Here is a 25,885-nt window from a genome sequence, read left to right as displayed (position 1 = left end):
TGTACCTCAAGGTTCTGTTCTCAGTCCTCTCCTGTTCTCCATCTACACTTCTTCCATTGGCTCTCTGATATCATCCCATGGCTTTCGATACCATCTCTAAGCTGACAACTCCCAGATCTACCTCTCTACCCCCGAAATCTCAACCAGCATTCAGACCAAGGTTTCAGCCTGCCTATCTGACATCGCTGCCTGGATGTCTCAACGTCATCTGAAACTTAACATGGCCAAGACCGAGCTTCTCATCTTTCCCCCTAAGCCCACCTCCCCTTCCTCTATTTCTGTCGACAACACTCTCATTCGCCCTGTCTCTTCAGCTCGTAACCTTGGGGTCATCTTTGACTCCTCTCTCTCCTTCTCTGCTCACATTCAGCAGATTGCCAAAACCTGTTGTTTCTTTCTCTATAACATCTGCAAAATCCGTCCCTTCATCTCTGAGCACTCTACCAGAACCCTTATCCACACTCATATTACCTCTCGCCTAGATTACTGCAACCTGCTTCTCACCGGCCTCCCATTTAGTCATCTCTCTCCTCTTCAATCAGTCCAAAACTCTGCTGCGCGACTCATTTTCCGCCAAAGTCGCTATGCTCACATTAGCCCTCTCCTTAAGTCACTTCACTGGCTCCCTATCCGTTTTCGCATTCAATTCAAACTTCTCTTACTGACCTATAAGTGCATTCACTCTGCCGCTCCCCAATACCTCTCCACTCTTGTCTCTCCCTACGCCCCCCCTCGGATACTCCACTCTGTAGGTAAATCTCTATTGTCTGTCCCCTTCTCCTCTACTGCTAATTCCAGACTCCGTTCCTTTTATCTCGCTGCACCTCACACCTGGAATAAACTTCCCAAGCCTGTTCGTCTAGCTCAGTCGTTGGCCGTTTTCAAGTCCAGGCTAAAAGCCCACCTCTTTGACACTGCTTTTGACTTCTAACATCTACTCACTTGCCCTGTACCCCACCTCTTTAATTCCCTTACCTCTTAGTTGTTCTGTTTACCTGTCTTATTTAGATTGTGAGCTCATTGAGCAGGGACTATCTTTTCGTGTTTAATGTACAGCGCTGCGTATGCCTTGAGGCGCTATAGAAGTGATAAGTAGTAGTAGTAGTTACTTCCATCTGTAGATCTGTTAAAAATACATTAAAAAGCAGCAGGCCCAGCACAGACCCCTGAGGAACCCCACTATCTACCCTTCTCCATTGAGAATACTGACCATTTAACCCTACTGTCTGTTTTTTATCTTTTAAGCAGTTTTTAATCCACAATAGGACACTACATCTCCTATCCCATGACTTTCCAGTTTCCTCTGGAGTCTTTCATGGGGTACTTTGTCAAGAGATGCTAAAAAGGTTACGGTTCTTCACCTTAGAGAAACAATGACTGAGAGGAGATACGATATAAGTTTATAGTTATGAATGAGGCAGAACGGTTGTTTAAACTTTCAAACCCCACAAAAACAACAGCACTCATGAAAACATGATTGCAGGGTGTAATTAAGCTGTGGAATCTCTTGCCAGAGGATGTGATCAAGGTGAGCAATTTAACGGGATGCAAGAGAGTATTGGACAAGTTGTGGAGGAAAAATTCATTAAAAAAATATATTAGCCAGGTAGACTTGGAAGAGCCATTGCTCATCTCTGGACCTGAACTATGGGAATGAGATGTACATGTACTTTTTGGGATCAGCTGGGTATTTGTGACTCGGATTGGACTCCATTATATAATACTAAACTCAGTGGCCCTCACACTGATTGAGTATGGCTTTTCTTAGGTTCTTACATAAGTTGAATCATCCCAATCCCAATTAAAAGATTTCCACTTTGTCTCTCTTCTCCACTACGATTGCAGGAGGTGGCACTTGAGGACTGAGTGACAGCAATGTATTGTGGACCAAGGCAATCAGCATTCAGACTTCTTCTACTGACACATCATGTGACCTTGGGAAAGGCATTAGCTCCCACTGCCTCAGGTACCTATGTAGCTTGTAAGCTCTTTAAAGATCTGGCTTGTCCTTACAAGTATGGTAAACTGTTTTGAGTAAAATCTGGAAAGTTTTAAAAATAAGTTTAAAGATAAGTTGTTTTAGTTTCAGGGATAGGTTGGGTCCCAGCATATTTTAAGCAGCTCCCAGTTTTGGCCTGGGTATTGCAATTCCAGATTTTCTGAACAATGTCTTACTATGCTAGCAGAAAATCATAGGAAAAAGAGACTTCGCAATTGCTAACCCCTACATCCCTTCCCACTAAAGCAGGCGTCCCTATTATCCTGCATCAGAGATTGGGATCTTAAGTGACTGATTCCACAGGTCAGTGAGCCCTGGAAATGACAGAAGTGGCCCATTCCCTCTTCTCTGCAGTAGGGATAACATCCTTCTTTAATCAAAACAAACACAAAAGCCCTCTTCTCTTCCCTCCCTTCCTCTGATAACATGCTCTTTTGTACTCTGACAGCAAGTCTGGGAGGCCCAGCAATGGACACAGCATCAGCACAACTACAGGAGAAACCCTCAGCAAGTGAATCCCAGGTCAAAACTTTCTCAGGAGAGCCACAGCTGAGGGATTCCTTCTGACACAGCCTTGGCAGCCAACAGGGCTGCCGAGAGGGGGGGCAGGGGGGACAAAATTCCCCAGGCCTCCAAGAGAGGGCTTGGCACCCAGTCCCCGGTCTCACCCACCTGCCCTCGGTTCCGTTAAACAGCCCCCCTCCATCCGCCACCAGGCCCCCTGCATTCAAATCAGCAGCACCTCACCTCTGTGTGAAAGCGCAGTGCCGGCAGATTGCCTCCCTTTGGGCCTTCCCTCCCTGTGTCCTGCCCTCGTCTGATGTAACTTCCTGTTTCCTCAAGGGCGGGACACAGGGAGGGAAGGCCCAAAGGGAGGCGATCTGCCGGTGCTGTGCTTTCACATGGAGGTGAGGCGCTGCTGGTTTGAATGCAGGAGGCCCGGTGGCAGAAATAGGGGGGCTGTTGACAGGGCTGGGGAATGCAGCGCCGATGACCTGAGTAGCAATTGGGGGGGGCAGCGGGGGGCCTTGCCCCGGGCCCGGCTCAGTCTCTCGGCGGCCCTGCCTGCACATTCAGTCAGTTTTCTGCTAAAGGGCTAAACATTTACAACTAGCTGATGCATTTTTTATTACTGGAGAAGGGGCGGACTGATCATATAGGCAACTGGTCAGTGCCTGAGGGCCCAGAGGTTCTGGGGAGTCTGCCTCTCCCCCCCCCCCCCCCCGGCACACTACAGGCCCCCAAGCCTCAGTGAGCCCTCCCCGGGTCTACTGTGAGGGGCCCTGATGGTCTAGTGGCCTCTTCAGAGACAGGAAAGAACCCCCTTTCCCGCCCACTGCGCTGCTCTGGCCGGCACCACCAGATCTTCAAAAATGTCTGCTGAGACTGCTGCAGGAAGTCTTGGCAGACATTAAGAAGTGGCGGTGCCAGGTAGAGCAGGGGTGACAGGAAAGACTGAGGTTCTTTTCTGCCCCACAAAGAGGCTACTAAACTGCTAGGGCTTTTCAAGGTAGGCCTAGGGGGCTGTAGTGTGCAGGGGGGTGCTGGAAACAAAGGTTGGGGGGGGGGGGGAAGGAGCAGTGGTGTGGGCCCAATGCCTTTTCTGCCCAGGGGCCCAGATCATTGTCAGTAAGCTCCTGTACTGGAGTTAACAATATTATACAACATAAACCAAGCACTCTAGAAACACAAAGAATGATGGCAAATAAAGACCATACAGCCTACCCAGTTTGCCCATCCATGACAAACAAGTAGTTCACAAGCTGTTCCTCTCCCTTAGAGATCCTCTCTGCTTGGCCCATTATTTCTGAAATTCAGATACAGTCCTCATCTCCACCACCCCCACTGGGAGGCCATTCCATTTACACACCAACCCCTTAAAGAAACATTTAGTAGTAGATTACTCCTCAGTCTATCTCACCTATCCTCTTCATTCCAAAGGCTTGTCTCCTGCACATTTATGCCATGGAGGTATCTAAATGTTTCTATCATCCCTCTCCCACCCAGGGCCGTGCTGATGCGGTAAGCAGGGTAAGCACAGCAGGAGGGCGCCCACCTCTGGAGGGCGCCGCCGCGGTGCTTACCCTCGCCCCGCGCCGCCGAGGCCTTTAAATCTTTTACTTGCAGTCGCAGCAGCATCTGTGAAAGCGGAGCGCTGCTGACATCTCCCTTCCCTTCGCGCTGTTGGTTCCCTCAGTGTCCCGCCTTCTTCTGACGTCAGAAGAAGGCGGGACACTGAGGGAACCAACAGCGCGAAGGGAAGGGAGATGTCGGCAGCGCTCCGCTTTCACAGACACTGCTGCGACTGCAAGTAAAAGATTTAAAGGCCCCCAGGGTGCGCTGCGATCATCTTCACGGGGGGGGGGGGGGGCGCGCGCGCGCCAACTGTTCATCTGCGGGGGGGGGGGGGGCGCCAACTGTTCGTTTGCGGGGGGGCGGCACAGACCCTTGGCACAGGCCTGCTCCCACCTGTCTTGCAAAGTATACATATTAAGATCTTTAAGTCTGTCCCTGTATGACAAAAACAACTGAGCATTTTACAAGCCATCCTCTAGACCAACAATCCTATTTCTTTCATTTTGAAGGTGGAGGCTCAAATGAAATCTCACCAGAAACTTACACAGAGGCACTACCACCTTCCTTTTCCTGCTGGTCATTCCTTTCCCTGTGAATCCAAATACCCTTCTGGCTTTTGTCATCATCTTTTCCATTTGGTAATGGAGTGGAGGAGTGGCCTAGTGGTTAGGGTGGTGGACTTTGGTCCTGAGGAACTGAGTTCAATTCCCACCTCAGGCACAGGCAGCTCCTCGTGACTCTGGGCAAGTCACTTAACCCTCCATTGCCGCATTGAGCCTGCCATGAGTGGGAAAGTGTGGGGTACAAATGTAACAAAAATAAAAAGATGATATGATCACCTCAGGTCCTACTCTTCTTTTGGCTGTAGAACTACTTCACCCCTGATACTGTACCCCATGAGGTCTGTAGCCCAAATGCATGACCCTGCATTCTTTAGCATTACAATCTTAGCTGTCAAATTCTCTAGACCATTCTTCAAGGGGGTGGGATTTGATATGTCACCTTTCTGTGGTTACAAAGCAGTTTTACATATTACATATAGTACTTATTTTGTAGCCAGGGCAATGGAGGGTTGTGACTTGCCCAGAGTCAAAGGGAGCTGCAGAGAGAACCAATGTCAGTCCCCCTGGTTCTCAGGCCACTGCACTCACCATTAGGCTACTCCTCCTAGACCCCTCCTCAGTTATACACATCTTCCAGAGTGTCTACCCTAAGGAGGTTTGATAATGAGGCAGCATGATGTCACAAGGCTGAAGCCAGTCTCCATCTACTCCACCCAAGGAAATTTTAATTCCAATGCAGCAACAGTAGCCATCTTGGTACACCCAAAACAATGAAATTGATAGAGCTTCAAGCGCCACCTACAGGCTTCAGCCCACATAATGGGCCAGATAAGTACATAAGTAATGCCACACTGGGAAAAGACCAAGGGTCCATCGAGCCCAGCATGCTGTCCCTGACAGCGGCCAATCCAGGCCAAGGAAACCTGGCAAGCTTCCCAAACAAACATTCTATACATGTTATTCCTGGAATTGTGGATTTTTCCCAAGTCCATTTAGTAGCGGTTTATGGACTTGTCCTTTAGGAAACCGTCTAACCCCTTTTTAAACTCTGCCAAGCTAACCGCCTTCACCATGTTCTCCGGCAATGAATTCCAGAGTTTAATTACGCGTTGGGTGAAGAAATATTTTCTCCGATTTGTTTTAAATTTACTACACTGTAGTTTCATCGCATGCCCCCTAGTCCTAGTATTTTTGTGTTATCAAACCTCCTTGGTCTACCATATTGTAGATTTGGGTATCAACCACAAGAGGCAAAACTTACCCAACACCCCTTCCACAATATTGCTCACAAGAAATGTTAACAAGAACAGGACCAAGGACTGATCTCTGCAGTGCACCACTGATAATGCCCTTATCCTCAGAGTGAATGCAATCTCCCATCACCTCGTGACCCCTTACACAACCAGTTTCTAACCCAGTTATTTACTTTAGGACCCAACCAAGGGTGCTCAGTTTCTTTAAGTCATCCATGCAGAAGTGAAATAAAGACTCTGCTGAAATCTAAGTGCATCACATCTAGCACTCTCCCCCGATCTACTGCTCTGATCATGCAGTCAAGAAATTAATCAGGTTGGTAGAAGTGGCAATGACTGTGTAATGTCAAAGTACAAGAAATATTAGCAGCATTTGATTGAAAACCCTGCCACTATATAAATATCCCTCATTTCAAATCATTTACTCACACCTAAATTTGGTGAACAAAAGTCAGTGAGCTCAAACCGTACCCTATAGTGATGCCAAATTAAACATATATTATGTCAAAAAAAGAATGTTTCAATAACCAGTGGCGTAGCCACAGGTGGGCCAGGGCTCATCCACTTAGGGCTCAGGCCCACCCAACAATAGCACATGTTTAGCAGTAGCTGGTGGAGATCCCAAGCTCTACTAGCTGAAGACTTCCCCCTGATGGTAATGAAAATGCTACTTTCCACAATACTGGCACCTGCGCATGTTCAGTTTTCAGCGCATGCCTGCTGCAGACTGCCAAAGTGGAAAGAAGCATTTTACTGCCAGCTGAGATGTCTTTTGGTGGTGGTGGGGGAGAATATTTGGTGCCCACCCACTTCTTGCCTAGGCCCACCCAAAATCTGTTGTCTGGCTACACCCCTGTCAATAACATTAATGGTGCAAAATCAAGGATGCTGGTTTTAGTATTATTTCAAAAGAACTTTAATCCAAAAAATACACACATATGGAGGTCAGGTATTTAGGCTGGAAGCATATAATGAGGTCACGTATTCAGGCTGGAAGCATATAATGAAAAGATAAGCAGCAGCTGTAGGAACAGCAGCAACAGCAGCTGTGTCTCCAACATTCCCACTGCAGAAAATGTATTCGCTCTTTATGACGACAGCATATGCACTAAGCAGAGAAAAGGTGGTGAAGGCTACAGAGGCAGTAAGCATAGGTCTCTAGAGCTGTAACATAAGAAAAGCCATACTGATTCAGAACAAGGTCCATTGAACCCAGCATCCTTTCTTTGACAGCAGCCAGGCTAGGTCACTATTACCTGGCTAATCTGAAAAAAATGCTTCCATTTTTCTTAGCTCATTGCCAGGGATGAACAACAGCTCTACGAAGTCTGTTTAGCTAATCATTTTTATGAACTTTTCTGCCAAGAATTTCTCCTATCCTCTTTTGAATTCTGCTGTATTAGTCACCTTGACCACGTCCTCCAACAGTTTGCACAACTAACTTATCTGCTGCGTGGGAAGAAAAAAAACTTCTATGATTTGTTTTCAGTCTTTTGGTCATTCGTTTCATGGAGTGTCGTCTTGTTTTTTTGTGTTGTTTGACAGGTTAAACAATTGTTTTCTACTTAGATGGTCACAAAATCATGAGTGAAATGAAACAGTTTTATCCTATTGACACTTTCTCCAGGCTGAAGAGCCCTAACCTGTTTAGCTTTTCTTCATGCGAGAATGGATTTTCAGTTTTATCTCAAAAGACAAAAATTACATGCACACACAGTAGGTATTGTCTTGTCCCTAGAGGGCTTACAATGTATCTTGGTATCTGAGATATTTATTTGTTGCATTTGTATCCCAAATTTTCCCACCTATTTTCAGGCTCAACGTAGCTTACATTATGCCGTAATGGCGATCACCATTTCCAAATTGAGAAATACAGAGAGGTATTGCATTAAAATTTGTACGTGACAGAGTAAATTAAGCAGTCAGGTATTAAAGGCTCATTTCCGGAATGAGATATCAAAGGTTCATTTCCAGAATGAGAAATCAAGTGGTATTGCGTTAAAGTTCAGTTATTGACAGAGTGCCATCCACAGAAATAGAGAAAGGGGGAAGAGGAGAGGTAGGTTTAGGGGGAAAGATGAGAAGCTCGGTTTTGGCCATGTTAAGTTTCAGATGACGTTGAGACATTCAGGCAGCGATATCAGATAGGCAGGCTGAAACTTTGGTCTGGATGCTGGATGAGATTTCAGGGGTAGAGAGGTAGATTTGGGAGTCATCAGCATAGAGATGGTATTGAAAGCCATGGGACACAGCTACTTGTGTCTCTTTTGGCATGAGAATGTTTAAGGCTCAAAGTGCAGTTATCCAACAGGATAAGAATGAGAGTACTGAAGATTATGTTAGAAAAGCAATATTATTACTGGTGATGACTGGACTAGCTGATGGAGAGATCTGAGAGGGCAGCCACCAAAAGATCTTTTAGATGTGCACATAGGTACTGAGGATCTCAGGGAAATTTGTCAGGGCATGCATCCTGCTATTGCAAGAGCTTTATGTTCTTGGGCACCAGGTGAGCTTGTTTCTGCTAGAGATTTGTGTGTGAAGGCAATGAATGTCCAAACGTATCAGCCTTATGCTTCACACCCAGTGGCAGCAGCTGGACCCGTTTTATACCCTGATTTAGCACCATACCAGGAACAGGCCCCAACACAGCATCCAAAACCCCAGTACATAGGAACACAACCCGTTCTGTATTCTGATTTAAGCACTCATAAAAGTGAGCCTTCAATTAAATATTCAGCTCCTCAGTACATAGATCCACAACCTGTTTTTCATTCTGACCCAAGCTCCTATAAAAGTAAACCTTTAATTTAAAAAACAGTTCCTCAATACATAGATACTGAAACCCGCAAACATGCATGTAACATTTTGAAATCTCAAGGTGAAAGAATATGTCATATTGGGAAAACAAACCCACCAGTGTACTTACAGTAAGAGCCTTACAGATAGCTACCCAGAAATCTTATAAAAAGAGAAATCTGCCACCAGATAAGCAGGAACTTATAACTGCATGTTCTACTGTACCAGAAACTAACATTCTCTCAGCCCTTCCTGCAATGTATTTCTATGGAACAGGAGATGCGTCCAGCCTGGACTGGACTTCTCCACAGCATGATCCACTCTGCAGATGGAAGTGGGATCCAGGTGGCTGATTTTTTGGTATAGGTTGGACAGGAATATAGAGAAAAGGTTTGCACTAAAGTACCCTTATAATATTGTTTAAGATTTAAAATGTCTCTTTGTAATAAGTAACTCCCACTTGAGCTGAATCTAAAACTATTGTATCTTGATTGGATTAACAAGATGTGCTTATTTTTGTAGAGTGAACCAAAGCCTGTCTGCACCCTGCTTGCATACCATGGTCTAAGATTGTGTGAAGGGACTGGGAATGAGGGAGTGTCCTAATAAAAGAGCAAGAACAGTGGAGCCATGTGACCTTGTAAATTAATATGAAAGTTTTTTTTCTTTCTCTTTCAGACTTCAAGCTTTAAATTTAGGATTTTTATGGAGCCAGGATTTGATACATACATGGCTATCCCAGAAACATTTTCAATATAAGCAAATCCTGTTCTATTTATGGGATAGTTAGGCCATGTATAATTTTTGCTTATTTGTGCACATAAGAAGTACTTCTAGATGAATGGAACTGCTTTGGTAATCCAATTGGATACCACATATAATGCTTTAAAAAAAAAATATATAATAGTGTTTGTTTGCAGGTTAACCCAAGTCCTGAATCGATTGATTGTGATATACACAAGGCCTATTAGAACTCTGTGTTTTGTCTGTCATATGGTCTCCATTTTTATCTGTTTGTTTTATCTTATGGGATACCCAAGAAACTATAAACAGACATTCCTAGACCGTCCCACTCTGCCCTTTCATTAGTCCAAATTGTACCATGTTCTTTTCCAAAACATTCTCACTGGCAGGCAAGATGTGTGTGTGTTGTGTGCAAAGCACAATTAATATATCTCTTCTAAATTCTTTACAAAATACAATAAACACATGAGTATTATCTATTAATTTACTACATTAAATACAGTAGATGAATATTGTAGCCGTTTTACTACACTCGGTACACAAACATAGTTTCTCTCTGAAAGATATCTCATGGTACCATACCATGACCCTGTTTTCACTTATGCGGTCAATGATCAATTAGATATTGTTTTACAGGATTTATGTATTCCTGTACATAGGAATAATTATTTTGTATGTGATAGTAACCTAGGAAGTTATTATGATAATTGCATGCTTAATGGTACCTGTGCCTTTCATCTTTCTAATGATAACAGTAGTATAGTAGTTCCATATTCCAATTTTTGTTTATATTAGAACTATCTGTCCTTTTATTATTGCTAATGGTATGTTCATAGTAATTGAAGGTTTAAATCTATGTATATGTGATGTCACTAAAATTACATAATGTGATTTTAGTTATTCCAGACCAATGGTGCAGTATGTTTCCAATGACCTATCCATACCTACTCCTGAACTATTACCTATTTCCTTAGGTTTTAATGTAACCCACTCACAGTCCGTATGGGAGCACCCTATTATACAGAGACTAGCCATTGAGCCCATGAAAACGGGCTACTTTTGGAATGGGGGGGTTTCCGAGCCCCCCCCCCCCCAGGAGTCGCCGCCCCTCCACCCGCCCGAGCAGCATTGTAAACTTACATCAGCACGCAGCAGCAGGCACATCAGCAAAGCTGCCATCGGGGCGGGATTCCTTCTCTGCCTGTGTCCCGCCCTCGTGTGACGTAACGTCGGCGAGGGCGGGACAAAGGCAGAGAAGGAAGCCCGATGGCAGCTTTGCTGATGTGCCTGCTGCTGCGTGGTGATGTAAGTTCACAGTGCTCGGGCCAGATGGAGGGGCGGCGGCGACTCCGGGGGAGGGGGGAGGGGGAGCGGTTCCGACGTCTGCAGCATGCCAGTAGAGACTTCCCTCTGTCCCGCCCCCATCATCACATATTGAAGCAGGGGCGGGGCAGAGAGGGAAGTCCCTACTGCGCATTTGCGAGTGAGTACGGTCACTTGCCGTTTATATGTTTGATCCTTAGAGCGACTTAAGAAAGAAAACAAGATAGTGACTGAGAAAATCACCAAGGATACTAAATTAATACATAAGTTAGCCTCTGAAATAGAGGACATAGGAAAACATTCATGGTGGGATATTTTCCTTGGAAAGTCAAATACTGGGAATAATGCACTGAATAGATTGCTCCATCCCATTGTGGTGGTATTGATTGGTCAGTTGCTCGCTCTTATGCTCATGATTTGGGTAGCATGCTGCATTAAGAGAAAGCTTCACCAGATCCAGAAGATGACCTCTTACAACCAGATCTACAGTGCCATACCATGAAGATATCGTGTGGCATCAACTTGGGAGCAACCTATGTACCTGAGCGGTTGCAAAAATGAGCTGGTCTCTGGGGGTTGTGCATATGAGGCATGGGAGTATGATTGCAAGCCTGCTAAAATTAGAGCAAAGCCAGTCTCTGCCCAAAACCACCTAACTGAATAAAAGCCAAATGGAACTGATGCCAGATGACCACAGAAAACTTGATCGGTGATGAATACCTAGCAACCTAAATGTAAGACATGAGCACGAGGAAACAAAATCAATAATAATGAGTATTTGCTTATAATAGTCACAATTCCTATTAACTGACACGTTCCAAGTTTCAATATCCACTATTCAAAGACTCACTTCTCCCAATACACCCATGTAAATAGTCCAATATCTTTGCTATTGTTTTATTTGAATTCTGCTTCTGTGTTATGTTAGAGTTATTGATTTTGCTGGATTATATATATATATATATATATATATATATATATATGACTTATTGGGACAGAATCAGATAAACTGGTCTGGCTTTCATCTCCCCCCCTTTCCCGCTGGAAAACTACCGACAACAAAAACTAGCTGGGTGGTTACCTAACCCCATCAACACATCTACTACACCTAACAAAAGACAGTGAGACTCCACCTATTCTCAGACAGACTCAGACTGAAAAGCCCATCTAAGTCCACTTACTCTCAGACACTGGACCAGCAGATGTCCAGATGATGTCATTAAACATGTGACCAGTTGCTAAAAATAGAAGACTACAAATAGGTGAAACCAGTTACTAGAGGTGGATAGGACCAGCTACTACAAAAGGGGCTTGAATAATATCTGCTGGTCTCTTCCTCTGGACACTTGGCTCATGGATTCCTGACCAGTCTCTCTCTTTGGATCTGCCTCCTGCCTCTCTGCTGGATTTCAAACACACTCTGTAAAGACTTTCTCCAAGCTCCAGGCTCCAACAACTCTGCAAGAAACACTTCTATTTCAGCAAGGATCTTCATCACTCCAACCAGCTACCAGCAGACTCTATCAAAGTGAGTTACCATATCCAGCATAATTTATAATTCAGACTTATCTTGAAAAGCAAATTTCCACTTGTGATAAGATTCATAAAAACTGCCTCTCTGTTGTAACACATTACTAGTAAAAAAAGGCCCGTTTCTGTTTTAAAGGAAACGGGCGCTAGCAATGTTTTCCTCGGAGTGTGTATGTTTGAGAGTGTGTGTGAGAGTGGCTGTGCAAGTGTGTGAGACAGAGAGAGTGAGACTGGGTGCAAGTGTGTGTGTGAGAATGAGAGTATGTGCCAGGGTCCCCCCTCCCAGTTGCAGGGTCATCCCTCCCGGTCCATCTCCCAGGTGCAGGGGGGGGTCCCCCCTCCCTTTTTCCTAGTTGCAGGGCCTGTCTGTCTCCCCCCTCCTTTTGTCCTCCATGTTTTAAGGCACTGTCTATCCAGTTGAAACAGCTTTAGACTTGTTTCAGATGGAACAACAATTTTAAAATGACAATGTGAAGCAGCAGCTCCTAGGTTTGCTTGTTTTTGAGTGTATACCAATGTTGGCTGCGTAGGGGAGTGGAAACAGAGATTAACCAATGGGCTTCCTTGCTTACTGTAGACTTGCTTTGCTCACTTCCACTCCTGTCTATTAAACGTCCTGCAGCATCTCATAGGTTTGCTTGCTGTGCTTTGAGTGAACGGGGATGACGGCTGCGCTGGAGTCGGACCCGCTGCTCTTTCCCTCCCCCCTCTTCTGAGTAGTCCCACCCTGAGCCCTCACCCGCCTCCTCCACATTGGACACTCACCGCAGCCGCTCGCTGTCCTCCCTCTTTCGTCCTGACAGTCCGAATCCGGACTTGGAAAGGAGAGGGAGGACGACAGCGGTTTTTGAGGGCGGTTAGTGTGCAGGTGATTCGGGAGGTTGGCAACCAGTCTCGAGCGATTCCTAGGCAGGGGGAGGAGTAGGGAAACTATTCCTCCCCCCTGCCTGGGTCGCTGTTTGTTGCTGGGCGTCGGATTGGTGACTTCACCCGAGGCGTAGCCAATCAGTGGCACTTCATTGGATTTAAAGAGCTGTGTAGGATTCATGATGTCATTGTTATCTACCGCAGGAAGCAGACCACCTCCGAGGGAGCCACGGTCCCAGGCAGTGTCAGAACGTGGGAGGTGAGAATTATTATATAGGACCCATATTGTAAATAAACCTTTTTAAAGTTAAATATATGGTCTTTATGTTCTGAGCACATGTCCTTAAACCTTGCAGGGCAGGTTAATGTAATTTAACAAATATAGTATTTAATTCCCATATTCTTACATATTTTTTATCTTATTACCTTATAGGTAATTGGTGGAGAATAAAATATATATTATTTTTACACCATGACACTGCACAAGACTTACTGGGAGTTTTCAATAGAAGCAAAACCCACATAAAGCAAACAACTAAATGTTGCAAAGTAATAGGTTTACTACTTGGTGATGATAAATGCCAATTGTACAAAGGCAAACCCTCACAGTTGATTTAAAAAAAAAAGGCATAGAAGGTATTCAAAGTAGTTGTGTGGACAGAAAAATGTATCTAAGGCTTTGCCCTCACACCAGATACCCTCCCCCCCCCCCCCCCCCAAATTAAATCAATAGGACCTCACTCAGGCTCAATTGCACAACATGAGACACTCAACTGTCTTAAATGTGGTAATTCTATCAGTACCTTTGTACATGCATTCTGGAGTTGCGAGTGCATTCAACATTTTGGGGGGTCAAATACTGGGGGTCCTTATTTGCATACTGACTTATATTTAGACCACAGGGACCCTTATTGGGGGAGGTGGAGGGTTCTGGTGTACTCGGCAAGGAAGCCTATGTACTGTTTCATAAAGCCACTATAATGGCTCTCAAATGTATCTTAAATTTTTAGACACAAGGAAAAGACCTAGTTATTGGTATTGGCAAAATAAACTTCATGGATTACGGATTAATATATCTAACATAACACCTTTCCTTTAATAACAAAGCAATGTACAATAAAAATTCTTAAAATAGAAAAGGAATGCACACCTAGAAGGAGTGGGAATATGTTTTTAACACTTGCAAATGATACTTATAGTCTTTGCCCACAAGGCACATAGTGTAACTAAAGTTAATAGAAGAGCCATGACTTCACTTGGATTGCCTGGAGTACAGAGAAGGCGACGAACATGATAAAGAGGATGGGACGGCTTCCCTATGAGGAAAGACTGAAGCATCTAGGGCTCTTCAGCTTGAAGAAAAGACAGCTGAGGGGAAATAGAGGTATGTAAAATAATGAATGGCGTGGCATGAGTAGATGTGAATCAATGAAGATACTTAACTGTAGCAGGTATTCTCCGAGGACAGCAGGCTGGACATAATCACGCATGGACATCATCACGCATGGGTCATTGTCCGCGACGGCCCAGGAGCTCCGGACTTAAAAGAAAAACTTTTAAAAGCTTCTGGAAGTGACGAGACGGGCGCGGGGACAATGCACCGCGCATGCACGAGTGACTTCCCACCTGCGACGCCCACATGCTTCCCTCAGTTATATAACAAGCAAACCAGAAAAGAACAACTCCAAAGGGGAGGAGGGTGGGTTGTGATGATGTCCAGCCTGCTGTCTTCAGAGAATACCTGCTACAGGTAAGTATCTTCATTTTCTCCGAGGTCAAGCAGGCTGGACATCATCACGCATGGGGTATCCCTAGCACCCAGGCTCACTCAAAACAATGAACAATGGTCAATTGGGCCTCGCAACGGCGAGGACATAACTGAGATTGACCTGAAAACAAACCCAACTAAGTGGGAGTGCAGCCTGGAACAGAATAGAAATGGGCCTAGGAGGGTGGAGTTGGATTCTAAACCCCAGATTCTGTAACACCGACTGCCAAAACCGACTGTTGCATCGGGTATCCTGCTGAAGGCAGTAGTGAGATGTGAATGTGTGGACTTGCAAATCTCTTCAATGGAGGCTGACTTTAAATGAGCCACTGACACAGCCATGGCTCTGACATTATGAGCCGTGACATGGCCCTCCAAAGTCAACCCAGCTTGGGGCCCTAGGGTTACCATATGGCTCCAGAAAAAGGAGGACGGATTGAGCCTGCCGGGTTTTACTTCCATTGCTTTCCATTGAAAGCAATGGAAGTAAAACCCGGCTGGCTCAATTACTTCCATTGAAAGCAATGGAAGTAAAACCCGGCTGGCTCAATCCGTCCTCCTTTTTCTGGAGCCATATGGTAACCCTAGCTTGGGCGTAAGTGAAGGAAATGCAATCTGCTAGCCAATTGGACATTGTGCGTTTTCTGATGGCAACCCCCATCCTGTTGGGATCAAAAGAAACAAACAACTGGGCGGACTGTCTATAGGGCTTCGTCTGCTCCACGTAAAAGGCCAATGCTCTCTTACATTCCAAGGCATGCAACTTGTCCTCACCAGGGCGGGTATGCGGACGGGGAAAGAATGTTGGCAAGACAATTGACTGGTTCAGATGGAACTCCGACACCACCTTCGGTAGGATTTTGGATGAGTGCGGAGTACTACCCTGTTATGATGAAATTTAATGTAGGGAGCATGAACTACCAGGCTTGGAGCTCACTGACTCTACGAGCTGAAGTAACAGCCACCAAGAAAATGACCTTCCAGGTCAAGTACTTCAGATGGCAGGAATTCAGTGGCTCAAAAGAAGGTTTCATCAGCTGGGTGAGAACGACATTGAGATCCCATGACACTGGTGGAGGCTTGACAGGGGGCTTTGACAAAAGCAAACCTCTCATAAAACGAACAACTAAAGGCTGACCAGAGATAGGCTGACCTTCTACATGGTGATGATAAGCACTGATTGCACTAAGGTGAACTCTTACTAAGTTAGTCTTAAGACTAGACTCCGATAAGTGTAGAAGGTACTCAAGCAGGGTCCATGTAAGACAAGAGAAAGGGTCTAGGGCCTTGCTGTCACACCAGACGGCAAACCTCCTCCATTTAAAACCATAACTCCTTTTCGTGGAATCTTTCCTGGAAGCAAGCAAGACCCAGGAGACACCATCTGAGAGGCCGTGAGAGCCAGAGACTGGAGGTTGGGATGTAGAAGCGACCCCTCGTTCTGAGTGATGAGGGTCGGAAAACAGTCCAATCTCCACGGTTCTTCGGAGGACAAGTCCAGAAGAAGAGGGAACCAAATCTGACGAGGCCAGAAAGGTGCTATCAGAATCATGGTTCCGCAGTCTTGCCTGAGTTTCAGCAGAGTCTTCCCCACTAAAGGAGGATACGCATACAGGAGATCCGTGCCCCAATGAAGGAGAAAGGAATCTGACGCTAGCCTGTCGTGGGCCTGAAGCCTGGAACAGAATTGCGGAACTTCTGAGTGGCAAAAAGATCCATCGAGGGGATGCCCCACGCTCGAAAGATCTTGCGGACAACGTCCATATTCAGAGACCACTCGTGAGGTTGCATGATCCTGCTTAACCTGTCGGCCAGGCCGTTGTTTACGCCTGCCAGATATGTGGCCTGGAGAAGCATGCCATGCTGACTCGCCCAAAGCTACATTCTGACGGCTTCCTGACACAGAGGGCGCGATCCGGTGTCCCCCTGCTTCTGTGTGTAATACATAGCAACCTGATTGTCTGTCTGAATTAGAATAATTTGGTTGGACAGCCGATCTCTGAAAGTCTTTAGGACATTCCAGATCGCTCGCAATTCCAAGAGGTTGATCTGAAAATGCATTTCCTGGAAGGACCAAACTCTTTGAGTATGGAGCCCATCTACATGAGCTCCCCACCCCAGAAGGGATGCATCCATTGTCAGCACTTTTTGCGGCTGAGGAATTTGGAATTGGCGTCCCAAGGTCAGAGTGGAGCGAATGGTCCACCAGTGAAGGGAACTGCAAAATTCGGTGGAAAGATGGATGACATCCTCTAGATCCCCCGTAGCCTGACACCACTGGGAAGCTAGGGTCCACTGAGCTGATCTCATGTGTAGACGTGCCATGGGGGGTCACATGAACTGTGGAGGCCATATGGCCCAGAAGTCTCAACATCTGCCGAGCTGTGATCTGTTGGGATGCTCGAGCTGAGGACACGAGGGCCAGAAGGTTGTCCGCCCATGCCTGGGAAAGATAAGCTCGAGACATCTGTGTGTTCAACACAGCTCCTATGAATTCCAATTTCTGCACAGGAATCAGACGGGACTTGGGATAGTTGATGACAAACCCCAGTAGTTCGAGCAGTTGAATAGTAATCTGCATAGATCGTAGAACCCCTGCCTCCAAGGTGTTCTTCACCAGCCAATTGTCAAGATAAGGGAACACATGCACGCCCAGTCTGCGTAGCGATGCTGCAACAACTGCCAAGCTCTTTGTGAACACTCTGGGCGCTGCGTATGCCTTGTAGCGCTATAGAAATGCTAAATAGTAGTAGTAGTAGTAGAAGCAAGACCAAAGGGCAGAACGCAGTACTGAAAATGCTGAGTGCCCAGGCAAAATCGGAGGTACGGACTGTGATCTGGAGACCCACTCGATGCCTCGCTGCTCCCAGCTTGAATTGGTCTCTCGGCAGCCATTACCTGACCTCTCGATGCTGCTTCCCTCAACGTCTATGTCGATGCCGCAGACCTTGGTACTGATGCCGACGTCGAAGGACCGGACCGATCTGAAGAGCTTCTCGCGCTGAGCCTCTCGAGCCACCTGGGTCCTCTTTTTCATTAATTGACAGAGCTTACAGGAAGCTGGTAAATGGTCGGGCCCGAGGCACTGGAGACACCAAGTGTGAGGGTCAGTCGACGAGATGGTCTGGTTGCAGCGGAGTCCTCGATGACATGGGAGGAAAAATAGCGGTCGAAAAATCAAACGACTCGATGGTGCCACAGAAAAAGGCACAAAACAGGGAAAAAGAAACTCGACTGAGCAGCCTGAGAGCGGCCGCAACGGAAAAGAAAGGAAACTTAGAAAGAGGGGGAAAACCTAGGAAAATTTAGGAACCTTTTTTTTTTTCCAGAAACAAAACGAAAAAGGCAAAAAGAAGAAAACCCGGAGCGCGTAAACGTGACAAAAAGTCTACTGGGCTGAAAAACACGAGGAGCGCTTAAAAACAAACCCTCTCTCGTGAAGCGGAAAAGAAAGAACTGCGGGAAGCATGCTGGCGTCACGTCACTTGCGCAGTGCGTTGTCCCCGCGTCCGTCTCATCGCTTCCAGAAGCTTTTAAAAGTTTTTAAGTCCGGAGCTCCTGGGCCGTCGCGGACGACGACCCATGCGTGATGATGTCCATGCATGATGTCCAGCCTGCTTGTCCTCGGAGAATCTTATTTACGCTTTCCAAAAAAACTAGGGGGCACTGGGGCTTGATGGACCTTTGGACCCTGTAAAAGTGTGTGTGTGAGTGAGAGCGAGCGAGTGAGTGTGTGGAGTGGGGGAGGTAGGGTTGTTCTTTCCTGCTGGACATTTTTAGAGACGTTCCCTGAGAAAGGGCCCCTTTCCACATTCTGACTGATTCCTGAAATAGGAGGAATTAACTTGTCCCTCACTGCTTGTTTATGTAATACATTGCAACCATTGTCTGTTAAATTAGAATTATTTGGTTAGATAATCACTCTCTGAAAGAGTTTAGAGAATTCCAGGTTGCTCTTAGCTCTAGAAGATTTAGCTGACGAAGCTTTTCCTGAGCAGACCAGAATGTGGAGCCCATCTACATAAGTGCAAATCTCCCTCCCCCCCCCCCCCCAATCCAATGCCAACCAAGATGCATCCATCATGAGGACTTTTTTTAAATTAAGGAATTTGGAAAGGAATTCCTTTCAACAGATTGATCCATCCACCAGGACAGAGACTACCAAAGAAGAGGTGTGAGTGAAATAATGTTCTGAAGAGAACTGGCCTAGGCCCACCGAGTTGACAGCATCCACTGAACGTGCCTCAAATTGAGACATGCAAGGGAATCACATGAACAGAGGAAGATATGCGACCTAGTATCCTCAACACTTGACCAGCTAATATCTGCAGGCACTTGTACATCTCTTCTACTACCGTTATCCATTTTGTGGGAGAAATGCTATTCATGTCTAGCAGGGCTCCTACAGCTTTCAATCTTTGTGACAGGCTAAGCTGGGTGACTTGGGTTAATTTATGTTGAACAGTAGCAGCTCCAGCACTCAAATGGTCATACATATTAGATTTCTTTGTTCTTTCTTCTGATGCAGTCTTGACCAGTAAATCACAAGCAGGGAAAACAGGCACCTCAATTCTGCATACAGATGCTGCAATAACTGCTGAACACTTTGTGAACACCCTTGGTGCTGATACAAGGCCAAAACAGCAGTACTCAGTATTGGGAGTGGTATTTCCCAACAACAAATCTCATATACAGATATATCCAACTCACAAGAAGTATGTAGGTGTAAGAATAGCAAGTGCACATAACCAATCTCCTTTGCAAAGAATGGGAATGACGGTGCCTAAGGAAACCATACTGAACCTTTACATAAGTACATAAATGTTGCCTTACTGGGACAGACTGAAGGTCCATCAAGCCCAGCATCCTGTTTCCCCACAGTGGCCAATCCAGGTCACAAGTACCTGGTAAGATCCCAAAATAGTACAATACATCCTATGCTGTCCATCCTAGAAACAAGCAGCAGATCTTCCTCAAGTCCATCCTAATAATGGCCTATGGACTTTTCCTTTAGGAAGCTATTCAAACCCTTTTTAAACCCCACTAAGCTAACTGCTTTTACCACATTCTCTGGCAACTAATTCCAGAGTTTAATTACATGTTGAGTGAAGAAATATTTTCTCCAATTCGTTTTAGATTTACTACTTTGTAGCTTCATTGCATGCCCCCTAGTCCTAGTGTACATAATGAGCACAAGTTATGCATTATGGAATGGGTTAAAAGGTTAGAGATTGATAAAATCTGTACAACTCTGGAGTCCGTCAGAGATGTATCACTCTAAAGTCTGTTAAAGATTGATGAGCCTGCATGATCTCTGAAATTTATGGTACCCCTACAAACAGGCCTTGGGAAAAGAAAATAGTGTAGACAAGAGAATGTGAATTTGGCGACCTGAGGGAAAATTGATGATGAGAACAGAATGATCCCTGAAGAAGATAAGTGCTGAAGCCTTGCTTAACATAAAATGTATATAAACAATTGAACTAGAGCACATGTTTGGGTCCCCTGCGCCCCCCATGAGAAACTTTCTCTCTAAATTGCGGGTGGTTGGGGAGTACTAATTTGGGAGGTGATACAAGCAGCCTAAAAACACTAGTATTTTTGGCAACAGTAAACAAGCTATTCACATCCACCCATTCCATTCCACTCCACTCATTATCTTATAGACCTCTATCATAATATCATTACTCCCCTCAGCTGTCTTTTTTCCAAGCTGAAGAGCCCTAGCTGCTTTAGCCTTTCCTCATAGGGAAGTTGTCCCATCCCCTTCTAATTCCACTGTATCTTTTTTGAGATGCTTGGATAGAAACTTGTTCCATACCCTTAAGTCTAGGATTAGGAATAAATCCCCCCCCCCCCCCCCCCAAAAAAAAAAAAATCATTTTTGTGATCAGAAGCACTTGTCCATGGTGGAACAGGTTGTACCACACTGATGGATCCTCAGAAGCTTAGCTGAAATTGGGTGGCGGAGCAGTTGGGGGGAAGAGGGGGTGGTGGTTGGGAGGCGAGGATAGGGGAGGGCAGACTTATACGGTCTGTAACAGAGCCGGTGATGGGAGGCGGGACTGGTGGTTGGGAGGCGGGAAATACTGCTGGGCAGACTTATATGGTCTGTGCCCTGAAAAGGACAGGTACAAATTCAAGGTAAGGTATACACATATGAGTTTGTCATGGGCAGACTGGATGGACCATGCAGGTCTTTTTCTGCCGTCATCTACTATGTTACTATGACTTATAAGAGGGAAGACGGAGTTCCTTTATAAGCGATTCATGAAACGGAGTTTAATTTTTGTACCCCTGGTGGGCAATTTAGAGGAATAGTTTCTAACTGCAGAAGGTGACCTTCCCATACTATTTATAGAAACCACCTGTCTGAGGTTATGAGGGGCCACCTCACTACAAAATATTTTAACCTCCCCGCTATTGGAAGGTCATCTGGGGCAGTTACAAGGCTTAACATTATGTTTTGCTGACCACAGTCAAATCCCATCCCAATGAGTCTTTGAACTCTTGGCACTTTTGAAAACAGATTTAACCACCATGGAATGGTGAGAAAGCTGCAGCTTCTCGAATCCTGGAGCATTCTGGATTCTTTACCTTCTTGTTAATAGACTGTACAAGAAGGGAGGGTCTTCAAGATTCCCATCCTTCAGGATTTCTATGAACAGGCACTGTCCATGCCTTTTGGGGGGGGGGAGGGAGGGCAAGGAATTATGAGGATATCTGATGCTGCTGCCATAGGTTCCTCCTTCCTCTCTAAAGAAAATGGAATGGCCTTAGCCATTTCGCTAACTCGGTGAATGAGAGCTCCTTGAGGTGGTGGGTAGAGATCTGTTGGGAGACCAACAAACTCTACTGAGAATGCCTCTGGCTCCTCTTCAGAAACCCAGGAGTACTCTGCATCTGGCTCACAAAAGTACTGAGCAAGACTTTCTTTTGGTACCAATAAGACCTGTCCATTGACAGTCTCGGCCTGAGCCATGGGCATTGAAACATCGAGGATCTTCAGCACATCAGAGAAGCTTCCTCTCCTGACGAACTGGAGATAAAACACTGGTGTAGTTGGTATCAACTCTGAGTCCCTTTGAGGCCTCAGTGTTTACAGGTCTCCAGCAGCCAGTGCACAGGTCTTGAGTATCAAATGGGACTGCCTGGAGCCTCGGCACTGATGCCAAAGCTACAGCTTTGAAATAAGAAAAAAAAAATCGCTTCATATGATCCTCAAACTTCTTCACAGGGTGCTCCTTGAAGGCTGCCATTTAGAATTCAGGGGCATCAGAGTGGCCACATCCTCTTGACCCACTTATATTGGAAGAGGGGTCTGAGTTCCGTGGAGGCTGTTGAACATCCTCTGATATTATAGAAGATGAGCAGTCTTTACACTGGGGGCGCTTGAAGGACATTGCTGATCTTGATGTCTCAGTGTTCTCAGCGCCACATTTCAAAGGCCTGACGTCCAGCATCCTTGTACCTTGGCGCTAAAGAGAACATGGACAAATCCTTCCTCATCATGAAACAAGATCAATGACCGATCCTGATGGCCTCTACGAATGCTTGAAGGTGACTGAGACCTTCTCAATGATGATTTATCCTCAGTAAACAATGCAGCTCATAGACCGGAGGTGGGGGGGGGGGGTGGGGGGGGGGAGCATGTGGCCCACCACTGAATTTTATGCAGCCCACAAGATCATGGGAAGTATTCACATAAGTACATAAGCACCACCATACTGGGAAAGACCAAGGGTCCATCAAGCCCAGCATCCTGTCTCCGACAGCAGCCAATCCAGGCTTCAAGAACCCAGCAACCCCCACCCCACCCCCAAAAAATTAATAATGTTCAATGGACTTTTCCTTCAGGAATCTGTCCAAACCCCTTTAAATTCCGTAAGGCCAGCTGCTGTCACTACATTCTCCGGCAACGAGTTCCAGAGTCTAACTACACGCTGAGTAAAGAAAAACTTTCTCCTATTTGTTTTAAATCTACCATATTCTATCTTCACAGAAAATGTCATTCACCAGTGTTTTAACAATTTTGAATACTGTATTTTGCAAATATTTTCAGAATAGCCACTATAGTTAATCCTTGTTTTTGGTTACATTTTTACTTATCACAAAAGGTCTATGGAGCTCTGTGCATTTCCAGTTCCACATAAAGTTGCAGCCCTCTATGGATAGTACTGAAATTCATATGGCCCTCTATGTATAAAGGTTGCCCACCCCTGTCCTAGAGCCAAGTAGGCTGATGCTTCCAATGCCAGTCAATGGACATGTCTTATTGGTGCCAAACATTTCCACTGCTTCTCATGGCTATGAATTCCTCTCTTTGACACCCATGAATACAAAGATATCATGGTCAGACCCCAGACAATGCAGGCACCAGGAGCGAGTATCCATGCCTGATATGGCCCTGTGACATCAGGATCACATTTTAAAGCCACTGTGAACTTTTCTTTCTGGAACATGTCCCAAAAAATAGCTACAATGAAAACAAATGACTCTTTTGAAAAATAAGCGACTGGATGCTCAAGGCATAGTTCAGCCTTGGGTGAGTCAATTCTGCCAGGTACATGTGACCTGGATTGACCACTGTTGGAAGCAGGATACTGAGGTTAGATGGTCCATCGTTCTGACCCAGTATGGCAATCCTTACATTCTTATGGAGAGCTGTTCCTGCACTGGGCTTTGTAAGATGTCGTCACTCATGTATAAAGACAACTGTATATCACCTATCCTCAGAGAAAATTATATTCTCAGTTTTGTTCTCCATTACTGTTTAAATAATCCCCAATATTTGACTTGCTTCACACCAGGCTGAAAATTTCAGCATATTATCCAACGTGATTCTAAAATCTTTTTTTCTCAAGTGGTGATGCCAAACTCAGAACTCAGCATTTTGTACCTGTAATTGGGATTATTTTCCCCTACATGCATCATTTTGCACACTGAATTTCATCTGCCATTTAGATGCCAGGTCTCCTAGCTTCTGAAATTCTAACATAGTAAATAACATCAAATAAGAACTAATGAACCCACTCAGTCATCTACTACCATTATTAATAATACTTTCTTTCTATAGTGCTACTGAAATCTGTTCTGCAGTCTCTATTTACAGGGCTATTTGCAGCTTGATCACCTGCAGGATATCATTCCCTTATCCAAGACAGGTTTTTTTCCTCCCACTCTAGGCAAATCTCAAGGCTCCCCAATGTCTTTTACCCAAAATATAAACCCCTGGGGCAATTTGGCACAACTGTGCAATGCACATGTAAATCATGAAAAGCCAGGAGACAACCTGTCTGTTGGCTCATGTCTTGTTTGGAATTCAGGTGAGGAACTTAAGCCTTGAACTCCACCTCTGTATGAGCACGTGAATTATTGCAGAGAACAGACCAGACCTGGCGCAGTTACTTTATTTCAACATCTTTAATTACAGACAGTAAAACAGCTAAGTAGGTATGCCTGTGTGTGCATGGAGAAGGCAGGAGAATCCAACATCCATAAAATTCTAGCAATCATGACTCGTCACTTCCAGTCTATAGTGATTTCTTCTCTCTCTCTCATAGTAAGCACACAAAAAAAGCATTTGTGCACCAAAGAAAATGGGTTTGTTTACATGTGGGGCCAAATATTCCATCTGTGCATAAAAACAGGGGCATGGAACATCCCGACAGGGGGAAATAATGAAGCTAAGCCATAGAAACATACTTTTTATTGCACTGGCTTCTGTACTGCTCACCCAGCTAACCTGATTGACTGTCACCACAGGTACTGTGCTGTCTGGTTCTATGTGCTTTCACCCCAACTTGGCCATTTCTAGAACGGAGGGAGTTGGTGGATCCTTCTTGCTTTTCATTGTTTTATGTTATGAAAAGCTCCTTTTCATTTATTACTTGCCATTCTTTGTTGTGTCTCTGTGAGGCCAGTTGGTATCTCTTAAGGGACCACCCCTACCAACTGTGTAGCAAGTGTAACTAACTTGAGAATGGGGTGCACTGGGGAATCCAGCTCCACCAAAACTAAGCCATCATAAACACTGCACCATCTGTGGCCATTTGAGACACATACTGTGAGACGGCCCCCAAGGATCAGAGCCACTTGCAGACAGTCCTGGTATAACATCTTAACAAGCAACATGAGAATATGAGCTACTCCAGGTTTTACTATCAGCAGAACTCCAACCCTCAGGTCAGAGGAACCCCCTCAACACTGAAGTCTTACTGCAAAATCAAGGGTCAATAACTCTGACTGCAGAAGAATACAATCATCATCCCCCCACTCCTGTCTCAGTATTTTACCCATGCCATGGAAAAATGTGTGAAATTAGGACCCCCTCCCCTTTGGGGATAGAAAGGATGCTAACAGGGGTGTTTATAATCACCCACTTGCACGCCTTTCCCTGCAAAACCCCTCTTCCCAAGAGTGCTGCAGGTCACTGTACAGTATTAAAAAATAATAATAAAGCTATGACTGTCTGACAGTAACGCTAGCACACTGGGGTCACGCAGGGTTAACTTGGCCTCCTCTCTCTGGAAGCCATTGGCTATCTGCTGTTGTAGATGCCTTTGCTGCCTGTCAGTAACAAGGCTGAGGCAAGAGGAGGGCTGAGACACCAGCTCAGTTTCTGTGTCCTGGGTGAAAAATGATGCCCAGGTAGCAATTACATCATTCCCAGCTGCAAGAGCGTGTTTGCATATGCCATCGGTTTCACATTTGGGTGAGGCTGTAAGGAAGAAAGAGTGGTATAAGAATGTGAGCGTTTTCTCACAGCCCTCTCTTGCTCTACAGGCTCCTGGATCCCACACACACTGCCTTCGCCCCCTTTCTTCAGCCCTCCTCAGTAACATACCCTCCTGGATCCCATGTACACAATGCCTCCCCCCCCCCTCAACTTCAGCCTCCACCAGTAATATACCCTCCTAGCTCCCACGCACACAGTGCCTCTGCTCCCTCCCTCCCCCAGTAC

General features: G+C 45.5%; 1 protein-coding gene across 1 annotated transcript in view; it reads right to left on the bottom strand.

Moving 5' to 3' along the window:
• Positions 1-24,316: 24,316 nt before the first annotated feature.
• LOC115480179 (serine/threonine-protein phosphatase 5) overlaps positions 24,317-25,885 on the bottom strand; it is a 165,553-nt gene continuing 163,984 nt past the window's right edge. Inside the window, exon 13 of the mRNA XM_030218668.1 lies at positions 24,317-25,642. Within this exon, the coding sequence (XP_030074528.1) occupies positions 25,580-25,642 (63 nt within the window). The 3' untranslated portion in view covers positions 24,317-25,579. The remainder of the gene's footprint in view (positions 25,643-25,885) is intronic.

The sequence above is a fragment of the Microcaecilia unicolor genome, chromosome 11, assembly GCF_901765095.1.
Source record: "Microcaecilia unicolor chromosome 11, aMicUni1.1, whole genome shotgun sequence".
NCBI lineage: Eukaryota > Metazoa > Chordata > Amphibia > Gymnophiona > Siphonopidae > Microcaecilia > Microcaecilia unicolor.
The sequence above is the reverse complement of the archived record's forward strand: the minus strand, read 5'-3'. Positions and strand labels throughout refer to the sequence as shown.